General features: G+C 40.7%; 1 protein-coding gene across 1 annotated transcript; it reads left to right on the plus strand.

The window, feature by feature from the left end:
- The first annotated feature begins 455 nt into the window (after positions 1-455).
- Positions 456-23,140, plus strand: exo1 (exonuclease 1). Its single transcript, XM_061744935.1, has 14 exons — positions 456-528; positions 3,773-3,968; positions 4,070-4,189; positions 5,263-5,386; positions 7,386-7,523; positions 7,615-7,827; positions 10,211-10,398; positions 11,725-11,827; positions 12,620-12,845; positions 14,574-14,760; positions 17,158-17,629; positions 17,734-17,835; positions 18,613-18,809; positions 21,992-23,140. The coding sequence occupies exons 2-14, from the start codon at positions 3,808-3,810 to the stop codon at positions 22,062-22,064; spliced, it is 2,304 nt and encodes a 767-aa protein (XP_061600919.1). The 5' UTR covers positions 456-528; positions 3,773-3,807; the 3' UTR covers positions 22,065-23,140.
- Positions 23,141-25,015: the final 1,875 nt, after the last annotated feature.

Below are 25,015 nucleotides of genomic sequence, written 5' to 3' on the forward strand. Positions count from 1 at the left end.
TTGTTACTTGAAAATTTTTAAATAGGTTTTGTTGAGGAGAAAATATGTTTCTCTATTTTTCTTATTTTTGTGAGGGGGGATATATATTGTTTTTCGGCATTACCTTGTTCTCTATAGCTGATATAACATGAATTACTCCTATGTGGGATCAATAAAGTTCTTATTTTTGCCATCTGTGAAAATTAAATATATTATATTTGGTGCCTAACTGTGTCCCAAGTATATTAGTGCTTGTGTGAATGAATAAATGAGACGTAAAACGTAAATTTCTTTGTAGAAAGGCGTTTATGAAAATAAGTCCATTCACTTGTATTAGTTTACAGCGCAGTCTTGCCACATCCAATATGGCGGCGACGTTGACGTATCGCAGCAGCTCCATGGGAGGATACATGTCTATGACCCCGCCCACTGTCTCCTCCTGTAACCAATAGCAGCCGCTCTTACTAAATCCCCTCTCTTACCGCGAAAACCGAACCTTAGTTTTTCGCTCCCAAGCGGTCTAAATTTGCGGATACTAGCAACAGAAAGGTACGTTTGACTTTTAATATTTGCATAGTTCAACAATTGTGTTTCGGGGACTGCCCTGACTACAGAGGTGGTGTATTTGTTGGTGTAACTGACGCGGTAGAGCTGCTGTAATTATCCTCATCTGTTGTGCACTTGTTTCCAATAAAAGTGTAACTCGTCTGCTGCTCTGAACAAACTGTCTCCTTGATGAAATAATGGTTTTCAGCAAGAGAAGTGCGAAAAATCACATGTTAAAAGTGTCAACTTGAACGCTTTTTCGCAGACAAATAAACTTATACAACTGTGTGTGTGTGTCTGTGTGTGTGTGCGCGTGCGTGCGTGTGCGCGCGCGTGTCTGTATGTATGTATGTATGTATGTATGTATGTATGTATGTATGTATGTATGTATGAATGTGTGTTTGTGTGTGTGTATGTGTGTGTATATATATATATATATATATATATATATATATATATATATATATATATATATATATATATATATATATATATATATATATATAATGTACACACATATACACAGTATGCATGTGTGTATACGTGTATTTATGTGCTTATATATACTCCCCCCTGTAAAACTGCCATCCCCCCTTTCCATCCCTTATGTAATTTCATCAATGAATGTGGTTTAGTTTAGTTTAGTTTATTTTAGTCATTTACATTTTAAGATGTTTGCATATACACACTGTATATGTATACACAAATGTATAAATATATATATTATATATATGTACACATTTCCTTTTTTTTTTTTTGAGGTATAGGCTGAAGCCTCATGGCTTATTTTGCCTATCCTTTTCAACAAAAGGCAGACTTCAGAGACAAAAAGATACTAATAAGAAGAAAACAAAACGAACGAACAAAACAAAGAAAATGAACAAAGAAGAGAAGAAAATAAATATGGTCACTCACGATTGGGGACAGCTGCAGGAGGAAAGTTGCATAATTTAGACAGTTTAATATGAAGATAATTTATATTAGTGTTCTATATTTATCTATTATTTTAGATTTAGAATTTTTTTTAAATTTGTAAATTGAGCTACTTTTTTTTAGTTCCTCATCCAGGCGGTTCCATAGTTTCACCCCTTCGACACTGATACACCTTGACATTTTTTTTGTTCTTGGCCATTTCTGCTCAAAAATGCCATAACCTCTTAGGTTGTGCCTGCTTTCCCTCACCTGGAACAACTCCAGGATACAGTGTGGGAGCATCTGGTTGTGTGCCTTGTACGTTGTTATTGCTGTCTTGAATTGGATTAAATCGTATAATTTTATGGTGTTTGGCCAGATGAAAAGTGGATTTGTTGGTGCTTAGTATTCAGCATGGTTGACAATTCTGATTGCTTTTTTTTGGAGTAGAAATATTGGATTTATATTTGTTTGATAGTTGTTCCCCCATATTTCCACATAGTTTTACTGCTATTTCAACATTTAGAGTCATCACCAGAAAAATAACTAATTTGACAATTTTCACCTGTTTCAAGTACATTTTCACTTGAAATAAGTAGAAAAATCTGCCAGTGGGACAAGATTTATCTTCTCATTACAAGCAAAAAAATCTTGTTCCACTGGCAGATTTTTCTACTTATTTCTACTTATGTGAAAATCTACTTGAAACAGGTGAAAATTGTTGTTTTTTCCAGTGATGAGTCTTGTTTTAAGTGTTATGAGATTTTTTTTACTAAAATGAGACATTTTAACTAGAAATAAGACAAATATTCTTGTTAAGATTGTGAGTTTTTGCAGGGATCCATGTTACTTATCCTGTGAAGGACAGAGTCATATTGATAAGTTCAGAAAAGTGTTTTTTATTGTTGTGTTTTGATGTATTTGATGTAAGCCCAGTGGATATTTAAAGCTTACAGAAGGCTGCATTTAACTGCTGCTATGTCATTCCTGCAGTATTTCTGCAGCTGTTTTGGTCACTGCTATTATTTGTAATATATTATATTATTTGTAATCAGCACAAATTATCTGTCCCCATATGATAAAATCCACCATCCCCCCTGATTTTTTTTTTTTACAACTCGAGTACTGTATATACTGAATGATATTTAGTAATGACGTGGAATATGCTGTATGTTTGTGTAGTGTGTACACTTATTTGTTTATACTCGGGCAACTTCTCATATGGATTTATTTATGTATTTTGTTTCATTCTCTCAAGTCTAAATGCACTAGTTTATAAAAGCTAACATTTTTTTTTCCTCCTTTCTTTTTTTCTTGTGAGAAGGGGTAGGTGTCATAAGCTTAGGCTTCAGTGGACCCCTTTTGGTCAAAAGCTTGTTTTTAAAACATTCAAGGCCTGTTTAAAATAGGTATTAGATGCCATTATAGGTCCCCTTTAAGATTCAGAATAGATTATCTCAATTCGATTCCGATATTGATTTGGGTTAGTGTTATTAAAACTGTTTTTGACCTGTTGCATGAATGATATGCCTGTGTAGTTATGAAACATATTAATACGAGTATTATATTGAGATTAAACAGCAAGTATTGCAGTTAATGATGCTGTAAGGACCAATCACCTCCCAGAATGCTGATAGAACTGCTTTAGGAAACATCGTGTCAATCAGAATTACCTAACAGATCCACAGTCGTATGAAATCGGTTTTATTTTTTCCCACATTCCATTTTTATTTTTTCCATTTTCGTACTATTTCGGTTTTTAATTTTTGAGAATTTGGTTTTTCGAATTTCATGCAAATGTAACCCCAAGACAATATATAAAGTAATGAAATATATACAATTTATGCAATTATAACTGAAAACTTTAATGTTTTCATCCCTTTAAACATATTTAAAGGCAAAAACATGGCAGCAGTTTTTCTCCTGTCCAACAAAACATTCCTTTTTTTGGGCATAAACAAAAAAATACCAAAAGTTGTAATGTTATGATGGAAAAAAAAAATCGATCTTTAGACATACAAATCGATTTTTAGGAATTAATATGAGAATCGATATAGAATCGGAAAATCAATTTTTTCAGCACAGGCCTAACTACAACCTTTATTTCTTGCATTTCATTTGTTTAATTCTTTTTAACTTATGTGTGACTGTCTTTTAAACTATTTTACTTGTTAATGCATTTAACATCTTTTTATGTGACTACCATAGACATGAAAAGTGTTTTTACAAATACACTTGCCTCGGTTTGACGTTGTATTTGCCTAATACTGAGGGCCGCTGATCAGATGATTTAAAAACGAACTTTTCAGTGCGTATGCATGTGTGATTTCTTTAGATTTAGAATCGTGTGGTCCAGCTCAGCTGCTGATCATGGGGATCTCCGGACTGCTGCAGTTCATCAAGGATGCAGGCGAGCCCGTCAACGTGAAGAAATACAAGGGTCAAACGGTGGCGGTGGACACCTACTGCTGGCTGCACAAAGGAGCGTTCTCCTGCGCCGACAAGCTCGCCAAAGGGGAACCAACTGATCAGTGAGCAGTTCTGTAGTTTCCAAGGAAGGACACAAATATGCAGAAACCTGCTGGCTCTAATATTCCGATGTCCTGTCTGTCTCCTTGCATGTCCTGTCTAGGTACGTGTGGTACTGTATGAAGTTTGTGGACATGCTGCTGAACTTCGGCATCAAACCAGTCCTGGTGTTTGACGGACGTAATCTACCTTCCAAACAGGAGGTGGAAAAGGCTCGTAGAGAGTGAGTATGAGGGGGTGGAGGTCTGGGTGATGTGGTGTGGTGCACTCTTTGCATCTTGGTTGAGCCTGGGACTAATCTAATGGCACTTTTCCACTAGTACCTACTCAGCCCGACTCAACTCGGTTTGGTTCTTTTCCCACTTTTGCCGAGTAGATACTTTTCTGTATCTATTCTGCCGAGGTTCTAAGCAGCTGAGTCGGCTGTATCTGACATCATCACACTACAGGCCACCGATTGGTCGGGGGGTTGGAGTCAGACGTCTGAGTCAGGAGGAGGAAATCAGAGAAAGAGACTCTGACGGATTCTTGTTCATTTTATTCAACCAGCAATGGCAGCAAAAGTCTGTTTCATGATCCAACTCTGAGGGTCAGATGTTCATAAACCTGGTGCTGAGGAGAGAATTAAAAAGGGATCTAGACGGAGATAAGGAACGACCAGATCTACCAGGAGCTCTGTCTCTTCATAGCTGCTCACGACTCCAGCTGACTTTTCAGCAGCACAGAGACAAAACAAACCAAAATTAAAAAGCGTCGCCGCTTAAAGGTTCTCTCACTCTAATTTTTTAACTTTATATCGAATACAAGCCACAGACCCAGCAGCACATAGAGGACTGTCTCAGAAAATTAGAATATTGTGATAAAGTTCTTTATTTTCTGTAATGCAATTAAAAAAACAAAAGTGTCATACATTCTGGATTCATTACAAATCAACTGAAATATTGCAAGCCTTTTATTATTTTAATATTGCTGATTATGGTTTACAGCTTAAGATTAAGATTCTCAGAATATTCTAATTTTCTGAGACAGTCCTGTATATCATCTCCTCCACGTTCTACATCTTTAGTAATGTAATCTAATAGGTCACAGCAGCTTCCTCCAACCTCCTACTTCTGCTCCAGGTGCTGAATTGTAGTGGAAAAGAAACCAGACCAAGTTGAGTCGAGCTGAGATGAGTAGATCCAAGTAGGTGCTAGTGGAAAAGCGCCACTTGCATCTTGGTTGAAGCTGTGACTAATCTAAATGTGTCATGAATGAGCCCCATTGCATATTCAGTTTGACTCGTACACGTTTCAGGCGAAGGGAGTCCAACCTTCACAAAGGTCGGCAGCTGCTGCGAGAAGGGAAGCTGTCTGAGGCCAGAGACTGCTTCACCCGCTGCATCAACATCACCCCCGCCATGGCTCACAACCTCATCAAGGTGAGGACTTCTGTCATGGACGTCATCCAATCCCTCAGGGTTTAGATGGAGCTGCCTCACCGTGCTGCCATGTGTTGGTTTAACAGCCTGTCCTAACTGCACGCGAGCGTCCGACTATCGCGTCGCACTGCGTAGCATCGGACACTCTCTGTCCACACTGAAAGCGTTATGGGCCCCCGTTATTTTGATTGACAGCTGAAACTCGCTTTGTAGGCTGATTTATGGTTCAGCGTTACACTTACGCAGAGCCTACGCCGTAGGCTACGCGGCGACACGCACCGAATGATGTCTAAAGCCTGTATGTTAAGTAGGAATGGGCGATATTTTACCGTTCACGATAAACCGCCAAAAAAATTCCCCACGGTAAGAATTTGTCATCTCACGGTAAAAACGATAAATTCCCGTTGATGACGTTTTTGTGTAAAGCTGATTTATGGTTCTGTGTTAAATCCACGCACAATGTACGTGAAGGAAGGAAGGAAGGAAGGAAGGAAGGAAGGAAGGAAGGAAGGAAGGAAGGAAGGAAGGAAGGAAGGAAGGAAGGAAGGAAGGAAACAAGGAAAGAAGGAAGGACACAAGGAAAGAAGGAAGGAAGGAAGGAAGGGAGAAAAGAGGAAGGGAAGCAGGAAGGAGAGAGCAGGTGGAAAGAAGGAAGGAAGGGAAAAAAGAAGGAAGGAAGGAAGGAAGGAGGGACGGAAGGAAGGAAGGAAGGAAGGAAGGAAGGAAGGAAGGAAGGAAGGAAGGAAGGAAGGAAGGAAGGAAGGAAGGAAGGAAGGAAGGAAGGAAGGAAGGAAGGGAGGAAGGAAGGGAGAAAACAAGGAAAGGAGGAAGGAAGGGAGAAAAGAGGAAGGGAAGAAGGAAGGAGAGAGCAGGAGGAAAGAAGGAAGGAAGGGAAAAAAGAAGGAAGGAAGGAAATGAGCCTGAAAGAAAGAAAGAAAGAAAGAAAGAAAGAAAGAAAGAAAGAAAGAAAGAAAGAAAGAAAGAAAGAAAGAAAGAAAGAAAGAAAGAAAGAAAGAAAGAAAGAAAGAAAGAAAGAAAGAAAGAAAGAAAGAAAGAAAGAAAGAAAGAAAGAAAGAAAGAAAGAAAGAAAGAAGGATAAATTCCCGTTGATGACGTTTTTGTGTAACAAACATGGCGGATCTGAGAGCGAGATAGATTTATAGTTGAAAAGGTGGAGTTGAATTGGTATTTTTTTTATCGTCATTTTTATCGTTATCGGGATAAATGCCAGAAATTACCGTGATACATTTTTTAGTCCATACCGCCCATCCCTAATGTTAAGTAAATATAATAATATGTTAGTTAAGTTTGATTGACATACCCATAAGATTCTTCTTCTTTCTGCTCCCTTTTCATTCACAATTTATGAACATTTGTATTTGTATTTGTATTGAATAGTTTTTTATTTTTTGAACGAAATAAAGAATAAAATGAAATGAAAATGAAATACCACATGAGAAAGCATAAATGACCGAACCTGAGGACTCGCACCACCTACGGAAGAGTATTAGGGCCGGAGAAAAGCAGGAGAAAATATATTTGAGAGGGGAAGATTTTTTTTTTTTTATTGTGCACTTCGAGAAAAAAGTCAAAATGTCGAGATTAATGTTGAAGTACAATTTCAAGAAAAAAGTCAAAATGTTGAGGAGAAAAAAGTCGAAATGTCGAGAATAATGTTAAAGTACAATTTCGAGAAAAAAGTCGAAATGTTGAGGAAAAAAGGCGAAATTTCGTGAATAAAGTTGAAATGTTGAGAAAAAGGCAAAATCTTGAATTTATTCTTGAAATTATATTTCAACATTAATCTCGACATTTCGACTTTTTTCTCGACATTTTGACTTTTTTCTCGAAGTGCACAATAAAAAAAAATCTTCCCCTCTCAAAAATTTTTTCTCCTGCCTGGCCCTAATACTCTTCCGTACACCACCACACACCAAACTGATGGAAAAATGCTTTACATGCTTTTAAAATTTTTTTTTTTAATATCGTTCTGACCCAGACTGCGCGAGCGAGAGGTGTGGACTGTCTGGTGGCTCCGTACGAAGCCGACGCTCAGCTGGCCTTCCTCTCCAGGTCTGGTTTGGCTCAGGCCGTCATCACAGAGGACTCTGACCTGCTGGCATTCGGCTGCAAAACGGTATCTTTCCCTGTCCCCGGAGGTTTTATCTGTCCAGCTGCTGGGGGAAACGAACACAAAGTCAATCAAGTTTTCTCTGATGAATTTCTAGGTGATCCTCAAAATGGACAAACACGGCAACGGCCTAGAGATCGACCAGAGCAACCTGGGACGCTGCCACTCTCTGGGGAACGTCTTCACAGAGGACAAGTTCCGCTACATGTGCATCCTGGCCGGCTGCGACTACCTCGCCTCCCTGCACGGCATCGGCCTCGGCAAGGCCTGCAAGCTGCTGCGGCTCGCCAAAGACCCAGACATCCTCAAGGTGACTGCACAGAGACTCTCGCGTACGGTAGATGCCGCCTCCAGTACTCTGGAACCATCTCAGCCTGCAGGTGGACAGTAATCCCAGGTTTTTGGTGGGGGTTACGTTCCAAAAAGAACCTGTGATAAGTGACTGCGTTTCCATGCATCAATAACCCTTTTAAAACCCGAATATTAGCAATAACCTGAATTTGCACGGCCATGTAAACACCAATAACCCCTTTGAATAACCCAAATTTGCTCATATTGGGGTTTTTAAAAACCCCAATATGAGCCCTGGGTTACTCCTTTTAAAACCTGAATATTGGGTCATGTAATCACCAAACGGAAAATATCCCCATCAAACGGAACAGGAATTTGTTTTCTGCTCATGTTCTGTTCACAAGGAATCCTGGTCTTTTGAGTCCAGGAAGTTCTTCTAAACACGGAGAAACCAAGACCAGGAGGAGACTAATCACTTCATAAATGTAATGAAGGATATGAACATTTCTGCATTTGTAGACGCTAGAAAGTACCGGGATAGAAGATTTACAAGAAGGAGACAGAAAAGTTGCGCGAAGCAGCATTTGTTTTGAATTTGGATACAGGAAGAAGAAGCAGAAATGATGGGAATTGCGTCATGATGTTCTCCGTGCGTCACTGGTTTGATCCAGATATCCTGAATGATTAATTACCATGTAAACGGAATATTCTGAATGTTTCAGTAACCGGAATATTAGCAATAACCCGGATTTTGAATGCATGTAAACGTAGTCAATGAAATCTGCAAAGTAGAAACCTTTTTTTTTACAATTATTATACAAGGCTTCAAATTGCAGAGATCAGCCCCGCCCCACCGCGACCCGATTAATATGGATTTGAACGGGAGAAAATGAAAAACACAATAAGTAAAGTAGGATAAATTGTGACTGGTGCGTATTTCCCTGCTCTTCTGATGCTACTGCATCCTGACTCTGTAGCGTCTTTTTGTCCTAAAGCCGCGGTGCAGGAGTGTTTTTTCCAGAGAAGAACATAGTTATGGGTCGTTGTTGTCGCTCTTTTTTTCTTCTGGGCAAAAAGATTCTTCTAAACCGACATGCCACCATGGATTATATCTGAGACTGTAATGAACGATTCATCAAAGGTCCCGTTCTTGAGCTGCTGTTGAAGCTCATTGGTCGTTCTCAGCTTGTTGCTAAGCAACCAACGTTATTGACACAGGAAGTGAAGAAGCGGGGAGACTGTTTAGCCAATCAGAATGCAGAACACGATGCACAATGTAAATCCGTGAAGCAGCGAGACGTGAAAGGAGAACCGTTATCGCCGAGGATTACTGTACTTTACAAAGTCTTCTTTTTCCGCGTTTAATTTAAGGCTCTTTTAAAAAAGTGGGCCGGTCTGTGGGGCTCCAACCAGACGACTGGTGAACTGATATCCAGTCCTGAAACGTGTTGAAACTTTATCGGGTCCTACACTGAAGCCCAGTTTGCTCATCAGGGTTTGATTGTGGAAACAGGACACTCCTGTATGGGGATGGGAATCCAGAAGCGAGTTCTTGTTCAGTCATTTTTTGAGATAGGATATTTGAGTTTTCTTAAGCTGTAAGCCATGATCAGCAATATTAAAATAATAAATGACATTTTTGTTTTTGTAATTGCATTACAGAAAATTCAAGTGAGTTGGAACTGAAAGCCAATTAACCAAGAGACATAAGCCATTTCAAATTCATTATAGGGTGACAGTTTATGTAAATTATTTAGATTCTCAAATATCTCATTATCATTGTCAAATGAAATGCTTGCAATTTAATTCAGAGTTGGATATGTATATTTTGTATGTGTATATAGGTAAGTATACGCACACATACAGGACTGTCAGAAAATTATAATATTGTGATTTTTCTGTAGTGCAATTACAAAAACAAAAATGTCATACATTCTGGATTCATTACAAATCAACCGAAATATTGCAAGCCTTTTATTATTTTAATATTGCTGATCATGGCTTAAAGCTTAAGAAAAACTCAAATATCCTATCTCAAAAAATTAGAATATTCTGGGAATCTTAATCTTAAACTGTAAACCATAATCAGCAATATTAAAATAATAAAAGGCTTGCAATATTTCAGTTGATTTGTAATGAATCCAGAATGTATGACATTTTTGCATTACAGAAAATAAAGAACTTTATCACAATATTCTTATTTTCTGAGACAGTCCTGTATAGTATTTGCAGTTAGTCATGGGCATTACAAATGTTTGAAATGGCAGTAAAAGGGGCATTAAAAAGCATTAAATTAGATTTGCTGGTACCTGCAGAAACCTTGGTTTACATAGTTTATTACCACCATGTTGCCTCCATGTCAGGATGTTTATTGTGGGCCCTTGTCCTTGTCTGCCTGTCAGGTGATCAGAAAGATGGGCCAGTACCTGAAGATGAACCTGGTGGTCCCTGATCAATACATCGAGGGCTTCGTCAAAGCCAACAACACCTTCCTGTACCAGCTGGTGTTTGATCCCGTCAGGAGGAAGGTGGTCCCCCTCAACTCCTACCCAGGACACGTGGACCCGGCCACCCTCAGCTACGCTGGACTGTATCCTACCGTCCTCAGTCACCGCAGCTCACATTTGATGGAAACATATTTATTTTTCTATGTTTTATTTTCTGTTGTTACTCTGCAAAAACTCCAAAATCTTACCAGGAATATTTGTCTTATTTCTAGTTAAAATGTCTAATTTTTAGTCAAAAAAATCTCATGACACTTAAAACAAGAGTAATTACCAGAATAATAACTAATTTTCACCTGTTTCAAGTAAATTTTCACTTGAAATAAGTAGGAAAATCTGCCAGTGGAACAATAATTTTTTGGTTGTAATGAGAAGATAAATCTTGTTCCACTGGCAGATTTTTAGTAGCATTTTTAGTAGCACAATGAAAAATAACTTATTTGACAATTTTCACCTGTTTCAAGTAAATTTTCACTTGAAGTAGAAAAATCTGCCAGTGGGACAAGATTTATCTTCTCATAACAAGCAAAAAATTCTTGTTCCACTGGCAGATTTTTCTACTTATTTCAAGTGAAAATCTACTTGAAACAGGTGAAAATTGTTCTTTTTTCCAGTGATGAGTCTTGTTTTAAGTGTAATGAGATTTTTTTTTTAACTAAAAATGAGCCATTGTTGTTAAGATGTTGAGTTTTTGCAATGTAGATTGTCTGATGGGTGAGGTAGCCCAGACTAAATGTAGCATTTTCTTTGTTCTGCAGCGATATTGCTGCAAAAATGCACTTGAAAGACACTTTAAATATTATTGTTTGACTGGTATCATTCCACTTGAAATGACTGTCATGTTTAGTGATGGTTTTGAGCTGTATAGATAAAATTAGTTTGAATTTCTATGTTTTATTTTCAGGGTAAGAAACATCTGTGCTAGATTGTCTGATGGGTGAGGTAGCCCAGACTAAATGTAGCATTTTCTTTGTTCTGCAGCGATATTGCTGCAAAAATACACTTGAAAGACACTTTAAATATTATTGTTTGACTGGTATCATTCCACTTGAAATGACTGTCATGTTTAGTGATGGTTTTGAGCTGTATAGATAAAATTAGTTTGAATTTCTATGTTTTATTTTCAGGGTAAGAAACATCTGTGCTAGATTGTCTGATGGGTGAGGTAGCCCAGACTAAATGACAAATGTTCTTTGTTCTGCAGCAATATTGCTGCAATAAAGCATTTGAAATACACTTTAAATATTCTTGTTTTGCTAGTATCATTCCGCTTGAAATGATGGGAAAATGCATAATTGAGTGTTGAATAACGTGCCAGGCATGTGCACCCCCTCTGATCTGAGATGCACCGTAGTCATCATTTTCTAGAACCAGCCCTGATGAATTGTTGTCCTTGATGGTGACGGCCTCAGAAACCTGGGAGATGACAGAGGCCTGGAGATGGCCTTGGGAAACCTGGACCTCAACACCATGGAGAGGATAGACGACTTTTGTCCAGACAAACCCACTACAAAGGTGAACGATGACAGCCGACTAATGGCGCTTTTCCACTAGCACCTACTCAGTCCGACTCGACTCGTCTTGCCCTCGTTTCTTTTAGACACCCAGATCAGAAGTAGGAGGTTGGAGAAGCTGCTGTGACGTATTTGATTGTGTATCTAAATGAAGAAGACAACAACACTAAAGATGTAGAACCTGGAGGAGATGATAGATGTGCTGCTGGGTCTGTGGATTGTGTTTGATATCAAGTTAAAAAATGAGAGTAAGAGAAGCTTCAAGCGACAACGCTTTTTTTTTTTTGTTAGTTTGTCTCGGCGCTGCTGAAAAGTCAGCTGGAGCCGTGAGCAGCTATGAAGAGACAGAGCTCCTGGTAGATCTGGTCGTTCCTTATCTCCGTCTAGATCTTTTTAATTCTCTCCTCAGCACCAGGTTTATGAACATCTGACCCTCAGAGTTGGATCATGAAACAGACTTTTGCTGCCATTGCTGGTTGAATAAAATGAACAAGAATCCGTCAGTCTCTTTCTCTGATTTCCTCCTCCTGACTCAGACGTCTGACTCCAACCCCCCGACCAATCGGTGGCCTGTAGTGTGATGATGTCAGATACAGCCGACTCAGCAGCTTAGAACCTCGGCAGAATAGATGCAGAAAAGTATCTACTCGGCACGTTAGACCCCTAGTGGGAAAGAACCAAACCAAGTGGAGGCGAGCCGGGCCCAGCTGAGTAGGTACTAGTGGAAAAGCGCCATAACACATGCTACTTAACCTGAAGTTTCACTTTGAATGGCTGATTTTTGTCTTTTCAGCCGTTTAAACCTCGCAGCCAGAGCTGGAACAGCTCTCCAGCCTCCACTGGGCCCAGTATCTGGAGCAGAGGCTTCACCCCGACACCTACCAAGCCTCCCCAGTCTCCCCAGGCTGCAGGTTCTCCAGAGAGCCGTCCCTCCACCCAGGGGAAGGAGAGAGTGGTCGGCCTGGCCGGCCTGAGGCTGCTGCCCCGCAAAGAGCTGCAGGCCAAGAGGCCCAGAGAGGGTGAGCTGACTGTTTTACTACACATCCTCCTTCAGATAACCACCAAAATGGAAATGTTCTTTTTTTTTTAGCGCAACTTATACATGACTGTGACTGTGATAAAGTCCTTTATTTTCTGTAATGCAAAAATGTCATACATTCTGGATTCATTACAAATCAACTGAAATATTGCAAGCCTTTTATTATTTTAATATTGCTGATCATGGCTTACAGCTTAAGAAAACTCAAATATCTTATCTAAAAAAATTAGAATATTCTGGGAATCTAAATCTTAAACTGTAAACCATAATCAGCAATATTAAAATAATAAAAGGCTTGCAATATTTCAGTTGATTTGTAATGAATCCAGAATGTATGACATTTTGGTTTTTTTAATTGCATTACAGAAAATAAAGAACTTTATCACAATATTCTAATTTTCTGAGACAGTCCTGTATACAAAAAACAAAGAAAAAGGAGAGGAAATGTTAGTCATAACAGAAACAGTGGAGGTCTGGGAGCCCGTCCATGCAAAATCCATAAAATACAAGAAACGAGCATTGATAAAAGGTCTAGGGACGCCCCGATACCATTTTTTTCACACCGAGTGTACTTGGCGATGACTCAGAGTACCGATACAATACTTCTACCACAAAAATAACTAGGCTAAAAATGCAATGAATTGGAAGACAGGCTTAATTTGCAACAGATAAATTCAATAAATGAAACAAAATTTAAACAAAAAATAATCTTTCTGTGTAAATAGAAAGTCTCCACACTGGCACTGTCTTTACGTTTAAGAAAATATCAAACATGTAACATATCAATGAAACCTCATATCGCGGCTCGAGGGCGTGGAGAAGACGGAGAAATCCTTCGTCTTGTCCAACTGACAGTGGCTGCTCATCCAGCGCTACATATAGTAGCAGCAGCAGCAGCAGCAGCAGCAGCAGCAGCAGCAGCAGCAGCAGCAGCAGCAGCAGCAGCAGCAGCAGCAGCAGCAGCAGCAGCAGCAGCAGCAGCAGCAGCAGCAGCAGCAGCAGCAGCAGCAGCAGCAGCAGCAGCAGCAGCAGCAGCAGCAGCAGCAGCAGCAGCAGCAGCAGCAGCAGCAGCAGCAGCAGCAGCAGCAGCAGCAGCAGCAGCAGCAGCAGCAGCAGCAGCAGCAGCAGCAGCAGCAGCAGCAGCAGCAGCAGCAGCAGCAGCAGCAGCAGCAGCAGCAGCAGCAGCAGCAGCAGCAGCATATAAGGGTTAGAACCTCCGTTATTTGTCTGTTGCTTCTGCAGAACCTGAGCTAATGTTGTGTTCTTGCAGTAGCATCAGCAAACTCCGTATACTCAGCTTTATGATGCGTCTGGAGATGTTTTATCAAGTTGCTGGTATCAAACGACGTATTCTCCTTCCCTCCTCTTGACACCTTAGCAGCAGTATTATTATTCTTATTCTGAAATATGTCCAACTGCTGACGTCCCGCTGCATTAATTGTTGCTATCTTGCCTGAAACGGAGTTGCCAGTCTCATTCATGTATCACTCTCTTCTCATCACCACTGACTGCAGCTCAACATCTCCCCCTAGAGTCACTAACCAGTAACTACAACAACAATGAAGTATCGGTGCGTGGTATCTGTGAATTTTGCGAGTACATGAGAGCAGTATCGGCCCAATACCAGAATGGGTACCGGGGCATCCCTAAAAAGGTCAAATCACACATGAAAGTTGACAGAGCTCCTGTGTTTCTGAACCTTCTGCAGACTCCCGTGTATCTGACGAGGATGTTCTGCAGCAGTACTCCTCTTCTGAGCAGAAGCGGTCCAAGTCAGACCTTCAGCCAGACACGCCGGCGGTTAGCGTCCAGGCCCGGCCACGGAACCGCTTCGCCACGCTGCTGCAGAGGAGGAACCGGGAGCCGGAGGGAGACGGCCAGGCCGTCCACAGCAGGTGAGGAGCAGAACCCACACTCCTAACACGGCCATGCGCTAGGGATGGGTGGTATAGACAAAAGAATTTATCACGATAATTTCTGGCATTTATCCCGATAACGATAAAATTGACGATAAAAAAAATACCAATTCAACTCCATCTTTTTAACTATAAATCTATCACCACATTCAGTCTTTGGAGCCCCAAATCACTGCTCTAAAAGATACTAAAAAAACTACACTAATTAAATTGAATTAATAAAAACCAATTAAATTAGTACACCTGTACTGCAAAACTGTAATGACTCAAATGAAACAAGTTTGAAATGTAAGAACAGATTCAACATTTATTCAAACTGTATGGCTTAAACAGTGGGATAACAGTAAACAGCAAAAGTACCATTGTCCTTCAAGTTTTCTTAGCTTATAAATTCACAAAGTAGAAAAAAATACAACCGGATATAAATAAAGAAACAGGACAAATAAAAAACAATTCAATTGAAATAAAATGCAATCAGTGATGACCTCTTCTAATATAAATCTTCTAAATATGAATAAAATGTGCAAATTAACCTGTGGTTGGAACATGCCACAAATTAGATACTATTGCAATTTTTTTTTTGTAATAGTCAAACGTTATATCAAAATGTAACAACCATTTCCTTCTGTTTGGGTAACAAAATAGTGCAAAAGACAACATGATGAAGAACAAAAATATGTATCCATCCTTTGCACTCACTGTTTTTTTGCAGACTCTGCACATAATAGATGATGTTTGCTCCTCGTCTCTTTTTTAAATCCAAACCAGTTCCAGATAACGGAGCTGGAGCCTCGTTTAACAACGAGCTCCTCGCTCTCAGATCCGCCTTCAAACATGTTTGTTAAGGCTGAATTATGGGTCTGCGTTAAATCGCCGCAGAGCTACGGCGTCGGTTACGCGGCGACACGCACCGTACGTTGCGCGTCGCTGCGTACCCTACGCCGTAGCTCTGCGTCGATTTAACACAGAACCATAAATCAGCTTTACACAAAAACGTCATCAACAGGAATTTATCGTTTTTACCTCGAGATGACAAATTCTTACCGTGGGGAATTTTTTTTGACGGTATATCGTGAACGGTGAAATATCGCCCTTTCCTACTATGCGCTGTGTTAGTCCTCTGAAACTGATATTTCTCCCATCTACTGCAAAACAAATCTACCTACGGGTACTAATAAAGTCAACGTGAAGTTGAACAGTGAGCTGTGAAAGCAGCCTGAACTCTGCGTCCAGAGTCCCACCATGACTGATGTGCAGGTAGATGGTTCCTCTGCCCGTGTAGCTACTTCTCCCCCTCTGGTTGGACTCCTACATGCAGCAGTGTTGGTGATCAGCTGTTTTTGAGCGCGTGCATTAGGGCTGCAGCTATCTAATATTTTAGTAATCCAGTATTCTACTGAAAATTCCATCGATTAATCGAGTAATCGTATAAAACATATTTTTGTTTAAAGAGCAATTATAAATATACATAAGATGTTAGATGTTAATTGACATCACTAAGACTAAATTATATAATCCAGTAGGTTCATGGCTGTGCATTTAAAAACCCTGAACTTACACCAGTCGACCAAATTCACTGCCTTCACTTAAAAAACTAAGGAAATATTCTTATTTCTAATCTAAAAATGCCATTACACCTGATAACATACATAACTTAAAAGATTAGGTGTTTTTCCCACTTGTTTCAATTGAACTTTCATTTGTGTCAAGCACATTTTAAGTTCTAGTCCGGGCGAAATACGATGCTTTGAGCTGCAAAATTAAACGATTCCTCCAAATTCCTCCATCATTTTTTGTAATCCAATTACTTGAATTATTGGAGGAATCGTTTCAGCCCTAAATTCAGCCTTGAGTTGCTGTGAGCCTGAACCTGCAGCTCGTCAGCTCATCAGGAGGTTAAAGAGCGGGGCTGCCAGTTGTTCATTGCTGGTTGGTTTTGTTAACTCTGAGCTTTGTTGGTTTGTTTGTTAGTTTGCTGGTGGTTTTTTTTCTCCCTGTGATTTTTGAGTTATTTGTGAAGAAGTTCTGAGTTCCCTGTGAGGAAGGTTTTTTTGTTCCCTGTGGGAGTTTTTCTGTGTTTTTCTATTAAACTACGCCTCGTGTTGGCTAAAGTTTAACCCGGTTTGGTGTCGTGGGATTGGGTTCAGAGAACGTCCCATAACACTTTCTTTATTGTTGTAATCTGTGCTTTAAATAAATCTGGCATTGTTTATTATATTGTTGTTTATTATAAAACAGACATACATGAGAACAGGACCTTGAAAAAAGAATCGCATATTAAATCACAATCGCAATGAAAAAAAAATGGCAATTAGATTATTTTCAAAAATGGTTCAGTCCTAGTCCTCACGTGCTTGTTGTGATTCTCTCCTCCAGGTTCTTCAGCAGCTCCAGTCCAGCAGCCGCTCTGAGCAGAGAGGACAGTGTGATGGAGGCTCCACCAGCAGGTCCTGACGGTCCTGACGGTCCTGACTGTCCTGACGGTCCTGACCCCCCGTCCGTGGAGACCCCCAGCCCCCCTCCGTCCCCCAGCCCCCCTCCGTCCCCCAGCTCCACCAGCCGGGGCCTGAAGCTCTTCCAGTGGTCGGGGAGCCCCCCCCCCACCCAACAGTCAAAAACACTGACCTCCCTGAAGCAGTTCCAGTACAAGTCCAGCAGTTTCTCCTGCCCCCCCGGTGGGCGCTCGTCCCCCGACAGCAGATCAGAGGTGAAGGAAGACGTCTCCGACTGTCCCCCCTCCCAGGACAGCGCTTACTTCTCCCAGTCTCAGAGCGTCTCCACTTCCTTCCAGGAGGAGGAAGCTCCGTCCTTCAGCCCCCCCTCGTCCCTCCAGGATGACGGAGCAGCGGTACGTTCACGAAGAACTCCTCCACCTTTGCAAATGTCTTGAGAAAAACCTTTTCTAGTCACTCACCCTCAGTTTTAATGCCTTTCATGATTGTGCTCCATCAGGAGAGGAGTTTAAACACCAGTCTGGAGGTGGAGCCAGAGAGCCCTGGATACCCTGGAAAAGCTGGAAAAGCTGCTGGAAAAGCTGGCCCCCCGAGAGCAAAGGTGCGTTTAACCTAGACCTGGACCCAGACTTGCTACTAGGATGGGGGTTCCATTCAAATGTCAAGATTCCATTCTGATTCTTAAGATTCAGAATCAATTATCAAGATTTGATTCTATTCCAATATTGATTTGGGTTAGTGTTATTAAAACTTTTTTTTTCAGCTGTTGCATGAATGATATGACTGTAGTTCTGCAACATATTAATACTAGTATTATATTGAGATTCAACAGCAAGTATTGCAGCTAATGATGCTGTAAGGACCAATCAGCTCCCAGAATGCTGATAGAACTGCTTTAGGAAACATCATGGGTCAGAATTACCAAACAGATCCAGGGAGGAAACAGACGTATGAAATCGGTTTCATTTTTTATTTTCAAATTCCATTAAAAATGTTTCCATTTTCAGTCTATTTCGGTTTTAAATTTTTTGAGAATTTGGTTTTTACCATTTTATGCAAATGTAACCCCAAGACGGTATATAAAGTAATGAATTATAGACAATTTATGCAATTATAACTGAAAACGTTAATGTTTTCATACCTTTAAACATATTTAAAGGCAAAAACAGTTATTCTTGTGTCCAACAAAATATTTCTTTCTTTTGGGCATAAACAAAAAATTACCAAAAGTCGATCTTTAGACATACAAATCGATTTTTAGGAATTAATATGAGGATGGTTTAGAATCGGAAAATCGATATTTTTCCTCCCAACACAGGCCTAGAGTACGGAGTGAGCGCCTGGCCTGTGTTTTAATCCTTGGTCCCTCTGTGTCCAGGTGTCAGGGCTGTCCAAGCTGTCGTCCAGCAGTCGGAGCCGAGCAGTCAAGGCCCAAACGCTCGGTCCAGCCAGAGCCAGCGGGTTGAGGAAGAAATCTGTTGCTTCTGGGAAAAAGGGCTCCGCCCCAAACGACGAGAACAGCGCTGGAGTCCAGGCCACCATCAGCAGCCTCTGGAAGAACTTCAGCTTCAAGAAGTAGGAATGCTAAAGTCACTTCAACAACCTCAAAAATACTACTTTATTTTCATACTTTACTTTTGATCTTATTTGGGGATATTTTACTTCTTTCTTCCTCAACATTTGACTTTAATATGGTCCACAAAAGATTACTGAAACTGTGGAAATTAATATTTTTTCACATATGGATGCTGTTGCAAGTAGCTGAGCAGACACCAGGGGGCGCTCATGCCAAGAGGAAGGCAGTCGTTTCTGCTGGTGAAGCTGGAAAAACTCAGCAGTTTATTGAAAATATAGAAACTCTCAAAGAGGATAATGGACAAATATCAATTTAAATGCAACATGAAAAGAAAGGAAAAAAATAAATAAAAAATGGGGATTCTTGTAAGGAATACAAAAAACAAGGCGCTCTAAGAATTAAAAGGTGCATATGAATAACAAAATAAATTAAAGCTGCGATGAACGGGCCCTCGCACATGCAATTTTTACCAATAAAGGTCAGGGACTCAAAACCAAGTCTCATGACACCACCATGACTCTTTATGTCAAACCATTCAAACGTTATGGCAGAAAATAGGAACGATCACATATTGACCAATCAGAAGAAGGGGTGGGGCTAATTCAGGCCAATTATGGTCAAGAACTCAAGACCGAGTCCGATGACACCACCCACATGTCTTTATCACAACCCGTTCAAAAGTTATGGCAGAGAAATGAACTATCAAATATAGACCAATCAGATGAAGGGTGGGTGCGCTTTTTGGCGTCTAGCGTCGCCATGGTAACGCTTTTGACTGAGAAAAGTAATGCGCGTAGTCGCAGGATGGAGACGCACTTTTTTTTTTTTTTTTTTTTTCTCTCCCTTGTCTGCACACATATTAATGATTGATACCATGACGGTAGAAACCAAAAGCATACACACGTGCATTATTACTGTATTTAATATATATACATATATATACACATACATATGCGTACACATACATAAATATACACATACAAACCCAGTGATTTTTTTTTTTTTTTTTTTGTTTTTTTTTGGGCGGGGGTGACGACATCCACTGCCAATCCAGGAAGCAGGAACACATGGAAACACGCACTGGAAATCTGCAACAAAAAACCACAAACAAAACACCAAACCGGCACGGAGCCAACCAAAACAACAACAGCAATCGACCTAAATCTTGAGATCTGATCGCAGTCTGAGCTAAGCTACCGCTACCTAACCCCAAAAACTAGAGAGCCAGCATGCAGGTGAACAAGCCAGTGTGTGTGTGTGTGTGTGTGTGTGTGTGTGTGTGTGTGTGTGTGTGTGTGTGTGTGTGTGTGTGTGTGTGTGTGTGTGTGTGTGTGTGTGTGTGTGTGTGTGTGTGTGTGTGTGTGTGTGTGTGTGGCTGTGTATGTTTGTGTATATGCATGTGACTAAGTGTGTGTGTGTGTGTGTGTGTGTGTGTGTGTAATAAACCAAACAAAGCTCTACCTGAAGTGTATCTATAGTGGGGGAGGGGGGGGAAGCAACCCCGCCACCCGCGAGACCAGAGGCCGACACGGAAGAGCCCGGAACCCAGGCCACCGGCGACCCCACAGAGGGGAGAAGTAGGAGGGAGGCAACCCACCGCCTGCGAGGCCCCCCCCCCCCCGGCAGCGGCCAAGGGGGTCCGCGGGCGGGGCCCCCACGGCGCGGGAAGAAGCAGCCAGGGATCCCGCGGCAGCGGACCGCGACCCAGGCAACCCCCGGCCACCCGGTCCGGGCCGGACACGCGGCCAGGAGGCCCTCACCCTTCAGGCCAACGACCCCCACCCGGCAGGGGGCCAGCCTGCCCGGAGAGACAGACCCGCCCCGGCCGCCGACGCGGGCAGGCGCACCCGTCCCCCACGAAAGTGGTCCCCCCCGCCGCAGAGGCAGCGGGGGGGACCGGAGACGGGCCCGGAGAGAGGGAACCCCCCAACAAGGCGACACACGTGCAGGCCCGACAACGGAGGGCCCCAGACCCAGGCATCCCATTCATTCATCCACTCACCTATCCGATATCTATACTAATAATAATATGATATACTATACATAATAATAATAATAATAATAACCATCTTTGTATAATATAATATTGATAAATTATTGGAGACGCACATTTTGATGTATAACACACCTGGGTGCACGTTACGGTTCGGGCCGTACTTATTTTACTTGCATTTTTGTTCTACTCTTTTGAGACATGAAAAAAATCTTAAAGGGGACCTATTATGAAAAACAGGTTTTTTCTTGCTTTAACATATATAAAGTGGTCTCCCCTCAGCCTGCCAACTCAGAGAAGGAGGAAACAACCAAATTCTGCAGTGTCTGTACAGCGGCCCGGATGAGCCGTCCAGTGACGGGCGCGATTTACATCGGTTGTCCTCCGATGTGTGAAACCACGGCCACAACTAACTCCGCCCGCCGGAGCTTCCTCCATTTTTTCGTAGCGGTGTATCGCTTCATTCAGGCAGCCAATCAGCACAGAGCCTCATTATCATAGCCCCGCCCACTCAGAATCCTGCATAGATAATGAGGTTAGAGAATGGGAAGATAAAGACATGGATCAGAGGCTGAATTTCTCATTTATTTAGCAAAAACAATCAAAAGCTTGTTTTTAAGACAATTTTAGAAAAAATACTAGTTATTTGGGATTTTGTTGTTGTTTTTAAGCGTCAAAATGTCATGTGGTGCGACCGTCCGACCAGGACTCTTGTTTTGAAAACTTCTTTTGAAATCACTCAATCAATCTTCTTCTATCTGGCATGATTTCTGAAGTGTCTTGTAGTGTGTAAGATTGTAACACATTTGTATTTATATTTCCATCATAATATACAAACAAAGTTTGACTGATGTCCATTTTATGAAATATCATGTGGTGTGACTATTAAAAAAACAACCATTTTTGTATAATACTGAAGAGTTGAAAAAAAAAAGATGTTAAGGAAATTAATTTATTTTAATATGAATCATGGTTGCACCACATGACCTTTTTTAAGGCTAGTGCCAATTCATCTTGACAAATAACCTCTGAAATCACTTAATTTAAAATTTTAATATGAATTGATGTGTACACAACATTCTTAATGTTTGAACTACTGCAATAGATATTCTTTTTTTTATTATTTTAAAATTGACCTGTTGAAAATCCTTATTGGTCATTGACCCTTATGTTTTGTTTGTTCCGCAGAGATTCCCAGAAGATGAGTTCCTGTAAGAAGGAGCCCATGTCCCCGGTGAAGGACAACCTGCTGTCCCGCTGACGCCACCATGACCGTCCTCACCGTGTCTGAGGACAGTTCTGCACGCTGCAGCGTGTCTGAGGACAGTTCTGCACGCTGCAGCGTGTCTGAGGACAGTTCTGCACGCTGCAGCGTGTCCCGCGAGGCTTTTTAACATACCGTGTATGGCCACAGTTTCGCTTCATTCTGTACTTCTGACTGTGTAGTTTTAAATAAAACAACAGTTTTGTAATACTTGGCCTGGGGAATTATTATTGCACGTGAAGCTGTTTCTTCAACGTCAACAATGAAACGCATACACGTGTAATGAAAAATCCTTTTCTTTTGTTTTTTGAACTTTATTAAAATGACAATTACAATTGTTATCAAAACATTTTTGAACAATCCTTGACAGAGGGCTTTTCAGTTACATTTTTCAAGTTAGCACTTAAATGATTACATGTTTAAATATTCCTTCACTGGTGTCCATCTTTGCAGGAACAAGTCCATTCTCATCTGCAGCTCAGCTGTCATGTGCTCCATAACATATATCTGTTTCAGTCTTATCTTCTACTAAGTTCTTGTTGGTGAGAGTGTCTTCTTCCAATTCACAGTTACAGTCTTTCTTGCAATCATCAAGAATATGCATAGCATATATCTCTTGTCCCTACTTGTTACATTATCTGGGAATACTCCCAGTACAAATAGTATACGATCCATAGTTTTACAGTGTTCAATATCTTTTCAATCTCCTTCTTCACATCTCGCCAAAACCTTTCCAGTACTGAACAGTCCCAGAAGACGTTAATGATCCCCAATCAACCCACAGTTCCTCCAATAAAGAGGAGACACTGAATGTTTATAAAATGTCGAAAGTACTAGTGGGGTCCTGAAAAATCTGACTTTTGTTTTCCAGTTGAATTCTTTCCACATGTTACTGTTGATACCTGAATGGCAATTCAAACACACGTCCTCTATTATCACATTCATTTCAAGCTCCAATTTCTCCTTTACTTCAAGTGTATTATCAGACATATCACATGATATATTACCATAAATATGTGAGACATGATTCTTAGTTGGTAGGCATTTCTCAGTTACCATAATAAAGTCTCTTCCTGACAGCATCCCAGACCCGCAGAGTGTGTCTAATCCATACGTTGTCTATCTTGAGCTTGTTCTGCAAATTTTTACTCAAAAAGGGTAAGGCTCTCAGGTCAATCCCCTGCACTGAGTTCTGCTCTATTTGAATCCAGCTGATTGAAATGTCCTTGTCAGGTGACATTTACCCTCTAAACAAAACATTAACTTTGATTCTCCATGTTGTTTGGTTGTGGTGTAAATGATGTTTGTGGACAGTTTAACAGGAAACTAGCGTAGGTCGCTCCCTCCAGCAGAAATGATATTGATCTGTTTATTAAAGTGGTGGAAAAGGGCCGTAAGGGTGATGGTTTCACGGCCAGTTTTGACCAGAATGTTAGTTTAACTGAGGTTAAAAATGTACTGGCACCCTTCAAGATAACAGACATCCCTGAAACGATGGGTTGATTGGAGAATTTGACAAGAATTGTGTTGAGACATTTGGCTGAAGTATTTGCAGAGACCGTAGAGGTCATGGTCTCATTATATTGATCCCTAAACACAAACATGAAGACCATTGAAGACCAATTAGTCTTCTAAATAATGAGATAAAGATGTTTGCCGTGGTCTTCGCTAAAAGATTCAAATTGCTGTTAGATGTTTTTTTTTTAAACTTATTTTTCAATTTTTGCATACAATCAAGCAGATCAATCTGTTAGATACAGTTATTGATGAAGAACAATCTGGTTTCATGCCCAGAAGACACACAATAATGCACGGTTCATTTTGGGTCGAATCAACTACATTACCAATACATTTTAAACCATTTTTTAAATTCTATTTTTGTAAGGCGTTTAATATGATAAACCATCAATATATATTTAAAATGATTGTTTGGGCCATTGGGTGACACAGTGCTTAAAGCAAGCGTCCCATGTATGAGGCTACAGTCCTGCAGCGGTCGCAGGTTCCAGTCCCAGCCTGCAGCCCTTTGCTGCACGGTTTCCCCCTTCTCTCTCTCTAACCCTTCCCTGTCTAAACTTGAATAAAGGCCAATAGAGCCACAAAACAACTATTGAATGTTTAGTCCAGTATTTGTACAAAGTATTTTAAGGTTCTTCTACTAGTTTTCAAGTGTTTTAATTACGGTGGGCGACGAGGGCCAAACGCACTGCAACGGCCTAATGCGTCTCAGTTAAGGAAAACGGCTTCAAGTACAGAAACGATTCAAATTCACAAACTCAAAACGAGGTAAAAAAAGAGGAATGTGGTGCAAATGAAAAAACGTTCTGCAAAAAACAAAGACAAATGCAGCATCATCAAACGCTGCAAATAGAGAAACGATGCAAAGCACAAAACGATATAAAACAAGAAACCATCTTCAAAAGAAAAACGCTTCATAACCGGTCACTACAACCAGAAGTGCTCCAAACCTGCAGGGGGCGCTCTCAGCGTAACAGCTCAATGGACAGACACGTGATGTAGAGAGAGACCGATGTGCAGCCTTGTATCGTCTGGTGTAAAATATAATAAAGAAACGTCTCCTAATGTTGCAGCGTTGTACAGTGATATAAACATCGTATATAAATATAGTCAGATAAAAATCACATTACCGTTCCCGCTGTATGTTTAAACCATAGATGTAAACACTGTGAGACTTATTTTATTTATATATTTTTTATCTTATCAGTACATTTTTTTGGTGCTAAACAGGCATCCATACTATTCTGTACTGTGGTCCACTGGGAGAAAACCAGTCACATCCGTCAGGGACCGTGAGAAGGAGCCGGATGAACATTGCAGATGCTCACTTTATGTGGTTAAAAGAAAATAGAGAGCTCAAAGTCCTAACAAATGTTATATTTATTTCATTTCCTGTCCATAACCAAAACACACAGCACGTGACACAAAAG

This window comes from Cololabis saira, chromosome 17 (genome assembly GCF_033807715.1).
Source record: "Cololabis saira isolate AMF1-May2022 chromosome 17, fColSai1.1, whole genome shotgun sequence".
In the NCBI taxonomy this organism is placed as follows: domain Eukaryota; kingdom Metazoa; phylum Chordata; class Actinopteri; order Beloniformes; family Belonidae; genus Cololabis; species Cololabis saira.